We start from the raw sequence: 7,929 nt of genomic DNA, 5'->3' as shown, positions 1-7,929 counted from the left end.
AACTAAAATCAACGTGTGAAGAAAATATGAAACAGATACACTACTGTAAAACCGTCATCTGCATGCAGGTTGAATTTGGCCCCTACCCCAAGCAACTGTTCCAGCCAGTCAGGTAATAAATCAAATCCAAGATTACACTTTGCACCCTGGTGCCAGACAGAACTCGTTCACACATCTTACATTTACATTTAAGGAATTTCTTGAGACTCAGAGGGACTTGCATCAGAATGCAAGTGCAAAAGAAGCAATCTACAGTCTTCTCATTTTGGAAGCAGGTTAAAGCAATGGGTCAAAACGAAGAAGAATTACAAAGACAAGGGGATTGAACATAACTAAACAGGGTTAGCTGTAGCTATACTATATATAGCATACTGTTAGTTAAAAAAAAATATTTCCAATGTGTCCAACAGTGAATTGAGACATAAGTAAGAGCATGGACATTCAGAAAACCCAGGAAAAGCAATGGTGTGGTTGGTATCTGAATGGCTTAACAAAAGGTGTCGCTGGAGGAGCACGTGTGGGGAAACCTCCGGAATTAGCTGATTAGCACCACGTCCAGATGACTGGTCCTGCCCTGTCCTGCCCCGTCCTGCCCCCCGGTCCCTTCTTGTAGCTTGCGTGACCCTGTCAAACCAAAGCAATCCTCCACTAATCCCTCCACCCCCCCCTCCCCCAGCCGTCAACCTGACAGGTCACCTGTACTGTAATTAGATCTTCAGCCTGTACTGCTGCTTCTTATGGACTTTGAAAGCTCTTTTCGTTATTTTACATTTGTTTTTTGGGAAGGATACTTCTTCAGGCTCTCAATGAATCCGGATGTCTTTTTTCCTGATCTCTCCTCGATGTGAGCATTTTGGGTGCATTCGGTGAAATCATGCGTCGACTTCTCTATGTGCATGTATTCCTATGCTGCCTCAGTATGGCTCGTCCCTTCTGTCCATCCCAGTGCACCTGTGTCTTCCATGGACGTACTGATGGAACAGGAACAAGGTAAAAATTGCACTTAAATTATGCTCCCTCATTCGAACACTTGGTCTCTTTTGCCAATTTGGAAAATTTAAATTAAAGATTTAAATTGCTCATTTAGCAATGATGACGCATTTTAATGAGCAAAGCAGTAAGAACCACAGTATTCAGACTACTTGGTGCGAAATCTGTGTTCAATCAATGGAAAGTTAAGGGGGCACACTTTAAAAGTTATATTTACATGTTCACTGAGGGGCACAAAGCTCCAAACACTGTCAGCCATCTGGCCTCCACGAGGTGTGTTAATCGGGGGTAGAGCCTGATTTGGATGAGCAACAATTAACTAAATGCAGAGCCATCCAATGTACTGTTAAAGTAAAAGCAATATTAATACCAGTGTAGGAAAATAATCAGTTTTGAATCAGGTATCTCAAGGACACTGAAATAAAGGCAAGTTTATCCAAATCCACCACAGTGTAATTTGTACTGACCTGTTTTGACATAATGTACGTTCCCTGGCGTGGTACCAATCCATTTATCCCAGAGAAAGACCTAATTGCCATCATGTTAGCACTGAACCCTATTCCCCCATCTTTCTGTGTGGGTTAATTTTCACTAACAAGTTCGACAACAGAGAAAAATTTTATGATGTTACATGTCCATTGTAAAAACAGAGAAAAGGTGCCTATGGCACATGTTCTGGTACAGGACTATATGACTATGTTCTTTTGTTCATTTTTTTCGCTTGTTATCATGTACTGCTAATAAAACTGTTAGTGAAAGGCTTTTCAGTCAAACAGTTCTCTTCTGTATATGTCTTTATCATGACTATAACTGATTCCAGATATTCCACCTCCTGCAGTGGAAGTCAACCCACATGTTAACTCACTAGTTATGATGACAGTGATTATCTCTGACCTTGCCATCTAGGAAGTGACCTCTAGAAGGACTACAGTCATGTCAGAAAAAGCATCCCACGTCTCGACAGAGTCTGGATGGATGGATAGCTGAATGGACAGATACTGTAGATAGATACTTATAGCTTGTAGACTGGTTGTTAATTCTTTTAGATGCTCATCTGTTGACATAACCTGCTGTCTTAATTGGAAAATGGGTTTAAGTGTTATACCATTTGTAAAACTGTTTTGTTATCTGGCCATAGTTATGTTCAAACCATTTAACCAATTTATTTTTCAATCTCAGATCTGTGCTCTGCAATGACCCAGACATGTCCGATATCCCTGTCAATGTCCCAGTGGATACGATTAAACTTCGTGTTGAGAAAACTGCTGTACGCCGAATTCCAACTGAAGCTTTTTACTACCTGGTGGATTTACGATACCTCTGGATTACTTACAATTCCATAACCTCTGTGGATACTGGAAGTTTCTACAACCTCAAAGTGCTACATGAGTTGAGGCTGGATGGAAATATGATCTCTATGTTCCCTTGGGAGTCTCTAAAAGAGATGCCCAGACTGAGGACACTGGATCTACACAACAACAGACTCACCAGTGTTCCCACTGAAGCTATCCCCTACCTCCTCAACATTACTTACTTGGATCTATCCAGCAACAAATTAGCAACCCTGCCATCTGATCTCATGGATATCTGGCCGCCCTTCAATGGAGCACCCATCTCTACTAATGCCTCCCAGAAAATTGTGTTAGGTAAGAAGAAAAGGTTGTCTCTGACGTGGGTTTTACAGGATGTAAAGGGCCATGGCAGGACACTTTTGGGTTTATTTGTAATTACCTCAGGAATCTCATTCCATCACCTGTTAATCTAGCTAGACTTGTTGTGACTGACTCAAACCTGGCCAGGTAGTGACTGCCAGGACACAGTCAAATTAGCTTATTCTAAGTAGTGGCAGAGTTGACGCTTAATTTGTATTATTTATTTATTTTCCTAATTAACTGTTGAATGTTTAACACAGCGCCTCTTGGCTATCCAAGCTGGGGTCAAGTTCAGTGGATCAAATTAGAAAAAAAAAAAGTATCACAAGCGACCATGCAACATATTAAACTTACAGTGCAAAATAGAAAACATTAATTACAGAAATGTTTCTGAAGGGAAGATGATATCTAACCTTTGATCATTTTTTGAAAGGTTAAAAGATCCACTGTCAAAGTTTGTTCTTATTTTTAATGTTCTAAACTTTTGTCCAATACACAATGTTACAGGTTTTCAATATTTCCGTTTAATAAGGTTGTGTTCATCTCCAAGAGGAATTAGAGATACATAAAAGAGTAGAGTCACCCATTCTCAGTTTCAAACTCAAACTTGTGGCTATCATTAAGTCGAAGAGTTTCATTAGCAACAACTGTCAGAAATTGCGAATTGCATTGTCATTGCTTTTTGTTTTTTGGCATGACAAGAATTTTATTTGTTGCCGAAATGTCATAGCGATGTCAACTTGTCTTCCACTGCTGACAAAGAGTCAGGGGAGGTGCAAGGACGGAGGAAAGATAAAATGCCTAAAGGAATTTAATTGTTTTGAAGCAGAAGGGAGTGGGCTCGAAAAGATGGTTTCAAAGTCAAAAATCTAAGCAATTGATTATAGGTAGTCACTATGTTTTATGTTTAAGGTAATAATAAAACCTTACTTATGTCCTTTTAAAACTGGACACAAGTAAGATTTTTTTTTCTTTTTAAGTCTATTTCTTATAGTCTTATCTATGGTACTCGCTTACTGTGAAAACAGTATAAATTGTTGTGGTGTGAAACCAAAGTAATTGCAGCCTTACTATGTTGCGCATATTAATTAATTGTCAATACTCCTGTTAAATCTTTATTAAAAAACCTTTTTTGGATGAAATTTTGATGTACATGTAAGTAAATGTGTGTTCATCCCATCTGTGTAGCAGTGACAGTGGGAGGGATATTGTTAATAAGCTGTGTAAGGGCAAGCTAGCTTATCCGTGCCACAAGAGCTGGCTGTGTGCACTGGTGTACTTGAAGGAGAAACAGGATTAGGCGGTAAGAAAAAAACAGACCATGCACAAACAGACGACAGCTTTTTTAGCACATCCTAAAAGCATTTCCTGTTAGTATGTTAGAAGAGGTAGGCTCACCTTTACTGCTGAATTATTCATAAATAAATTATAAATAAACGCTGTTTTTAAAATATTGAAAGAAAAATTAAAACATAGTTCTGACAAATATTTGAACTATTTTCAGTTTCTTCTAAATCTTTCAACCACAAAAATAGGCCTGACGAGCTCAAAATTAATACAATGACTATAAAGCGTTGAAGTTGTCAGAGACCTATTTATGTTTATGCTAACAGAAAGGCTAATGGAAAGAGAGTGTTGCTACAAAATGGAAGAAGGCCAGAGGAAGCTTAGGTGCTTTGCCACTGTTAAGACAAACTAATCTGGTTAAAAGGCTTTAATATGCACCAGTACGTATGATTATCTATTGGACCTGTGTAACATGTGTTTACAGTAAGTTGTAAAGGAGTTCATAGGATCGGTTCACTTCCACAGCCCTTGAATTTCCCTCTAACGATGCCTAAAATCATGTGAATTTTCACAGCAAAAGAGAAAACTAATGGCAGTTTATAAATATGGCTAACTTACATGTACCATGCAACCATAAGATACCCACTGTTTCCAGTAGTGTTTAACTCACCACAGAGTATACATCATTATGGGTTTGTAAATTTTTTTTTTCAATCTTATTGGTTTGCCTTGCTTCCATAAAGTTGTACATCCATTTTTAAATGGATGGTATTTCACGTGGCAATGGAATGAAACACCAATGAATAATCATAATTTTACTCATCTTTTCATTTTCAGGCCTCCAAGATAATCCCTGGTTCTGCGACTGTAAAATCTCCAAGCTGATTGAGCTTTCCAAAATGGCAGACACACCAGTGGTTTTGATGGACCTATTCCTGACCTGCGGTGGACCAGAAAATCTGGCTGGTGTTCTTTTTCAGCGTGCTGAGCTTGATAATTGTGTAAAACCATCAGTCATGACTTCCGCAACCAAGATCACATCTCCTTTGGGCAGTAATGTTCTCCTGCGATGTGACGCAACAGGATTTCCGACACCAACTCTTTACTGGGCTAAGTCAGATGGCTCACCAGTCAACAACACAGGTATAATATATAGCCTCTGCATTTTCAAACTTATATCTTTAGAAAATCTATGTATTAGTATGCATGTAAATGTTCACTCTCTGGTGGGCAGGAAGCATTAATCTGTGCAGGGCTAATGCCACAAGGTCATAATCCTTTGAAAAACATGCAAAGCAGGTGAAGACCTGGTAGGATTTGATCCATGCTGACCTCTGTCTTCTTGTGTCACCCTATAGTTCAGGAGTCACCTGGGGAGGGCATAAGATGGTCCATCATGAGCTTGCATGGAATATTGTACAAAGATGCTGGGGACTACAGTTGCAAAGCTAAGAATGTTGCTGGCAACGCAGATGCCACCATTTCTATCTCTGTTGCTGGTACCATCAGCACCACCATCCCTCCACTGAGGCCAAGCACTGGAACTGGACCAACCAGCCAAGGCACAACATTTACTCCGCCAACAGACAGTCCCAACTTGCCCTTGTTAACGTCCACAGTTCTCCCAAGAACATCAACAACTCTATCTGCTGTCCCCAAGAAGCCGAAAACTACCCCCAGCAATGGTTTACAGAAAGGCTCATTCAAACAAACAAAGACCCAGCAAGGAGGGAGAAAGCTTGCGGCAGATGAAAAGAGCAAAAAAAGTGATGCATCTAAGTCTGTCAAAGACCTAAGGATTGTAGAGGAAACATCTGACAGTGCAGTGTTGCTCTGGGCAGCAGATGGACTGCCAAATGATGCCCCTCTTACAGTTGTATATTCACCCTATGGTGAAGATGACGTCAAAAGGACAGAGGAGACAAATGCTGGCAGTGGAAAAATACTCCTAGAGGGACTATCGTCTGGGATGAGGTACTCAGTTTGCCTCATAGCAAAAGGTAGTGATTCTGGAAAAGACCCTTGCATTGACTTCTACACACTGGACAATGTAGAGGATAGTGGGCCGAATCAACTTTTCATCATCATAAGTGGTATTGCCTGTGCTTTGGTTTTGTCGCTTATTGCTCTGTTGATCTACAAGATTCTCGCTCTCTACTGCAAAGGACACAACACAGCTTCGGATGAAGAGGAACTTGAAAAGGACAGCTATGTGAAGTTTGAGACAATTTCAATGAAACAAAGAACTTTGACCTCTCACCCAACTGAGCTTTGGGCAAGGAGAGCGACCCATGAATCAGAGCGAATGCTCCTGTGCTCCAGGTCAAGCATAGACTCCCAGATGACCTATAAAAGTGACAGTTCCCGGTCTGAGTATCTCTGCTGACATAAGGAAACTGTGGGCAATGCCTGAATGCCACATTAGAAACACATATGAAATATTTGTTATATGCCTTTTATGAAACTGATAATATATTAACTACAAAATCATTTATACATCTTTATAAATATTATTTTTTTTCACATGTGGGGTGATAAGGCACTGATTGACTGTAATATAATGGTTTAGCCCATTCATTCTCCATTTCCAATAAACTATCAATTTATAAAGATTTATATAATGATTTAGACAAGCTTAGTAAACATGAAAACATGCCCTAGAAGTTGTTGGTAAAAACTCAGATTAGTCAATGACTTTCTGATGTTTTTTATTCATGTCCTTATTTCTTTGGAGCCTTATATTTGATAAAGACATTTCAATAGTTGTCACTTCAGCACAGCACCTTTGTTGAACTGAATTATAAATAGTACCATACAAAGAGCCTGTCAGTTAACTGTGTGGGGTGTTAAATGTTATATTCAATGCCAAAGTTTAAGTGTCAGATATGAATATCATGTGGTGGTGTCAAAAAGACCCATTACCCATTCCCCATCACATTCACAACATCACTGTTGCTTTATACATCAAGTTGATTGTTGCCTTACTGGACAAGCAAGCACTGTCAGTGTGTTTGATAGAATATGTGACTCATCTGATAAACATTGCCAGTTTCTATGACTTTATGTATACGTTTGTTTATAAGTGGAGTTGTGCATTTGTTTTTAATAAACCATTAATTAAACTGTTGAACTCTATTGGTGTTATTTGTGTACCATGTTATCAGAACGGGTATGTGCACACTATTCCTATATAAATAGGTCTCTCAAATGGTATAAATAACCTACAAAAATGTTGACCGTCAATGACTTTCAGGGTCACTAAACTCACTGACCTTCAATTATATACCATCAATTCTCTATTCACCTATGCATAAATTAAACTCTACATTACCTAGTACGAGTTAAACACAATACTTCAAGTAGAAGCAAAATAAAGAGCCTGCTGTGAAGTAAAAGTATGACCAGTGTTATTTATGAACACAAGACAGCATCGAAATGTACACAGACATATCACATGATCAGTCAGTTAAGAACAAGAGCAGGCGTGTTCATCCTGAAAATCAATGGGTTACAGTTGTCCTGCTCTCTGCTCATCTGAACAGGAGTTGCAATAAATCCCAATTAGACAACCTGGAAAACTGTTCCCATGGATACCTCTGTGCCACCATCTGTATGAGCCTGCAGCAATAAATAATTTTTACACCAGCTGTGCCGTTATTATGGCAACAGACAGGCTACTTTAACAAACAGAATGAATGGATGTAGAAAAGGATGGGCTAAGGTGTTAATGATAGATGAACTATGACTGGACAGACAGTCTGTTAATTAATCTATCGATTTGTCGGTCTGTCCTTTATCCCCTCTCTATGTCCCTGGTCCTCTTGCCTCTATAGCTATCTATCCTACCCAGCTGACAATTTATCTGTTGGATATAAAAACAGATACAATAGATTTCTTCCTTAATTGTGCCACAGCTGCCACTAGGCTGACAATGCAACTGGAGGTGAGATACTTTACCTCTCTAGAGGCTTTACAGTTGCATCATAAATTCTGCTGCCAT

The 7,929-nt window shown here is 39.3% G+C and overlaps 1 protein-coding gene across 1 annotated transcript; it reads left to right on the top strand.

Moving 5' to 3' along the window:
- The first annotated feature begins 750 nt into the window (after nucleotides 1-750).
- lrit3a (info leucine-rich repeat, immunoglobulin-like and transmembrane domains 3a) lies at nucleotides 751-7,059 on the top strand. Its single transcript, XM_023398005.2, has 4 exons — nucleotides 751-990; nucleotides 2,170-2,636; nucleotides 4,767-5,072; nucleotides 5,288-7,059. The coding sequence occupies exons 1-4, from the start codon at nucleotides 875-877 to the stop codon at nucleotides 6,313-6,315; spliced, it is 1,917 nt and encodes a 638-aa protein (XP_023253773.1). The 5' UTR covers nucleotides 751-874; the 3' UTR covers nucleotides 6,316-7,059.
- The last annotated feature ends 870 nt before the right edge of the window (nucleotides 7,060-7,929 follow it).

This window comes from Seriola lalandi, unplaced genomic scaffold, assembly GCF_002814215.2.
Source record: "Seriola lalandi dorsalis isolate HSWRI2012SDOR001 ecotype SW California unplaced genomic scaffold, Sedor1 jcf7180002054972, whole genome shotgun sequence".
Lineage (NCBI taxonomy): Eukaryota > Metazoa > Chordata > Actinopteri > Carangiformes > Carangidae > Seriola > Seriola lalandi.
The sequence above is the reverse complement of the archived record's forward strand: the minus strand, read 5'-3'. Positions and strand labels throughout refer to the sequence as shown.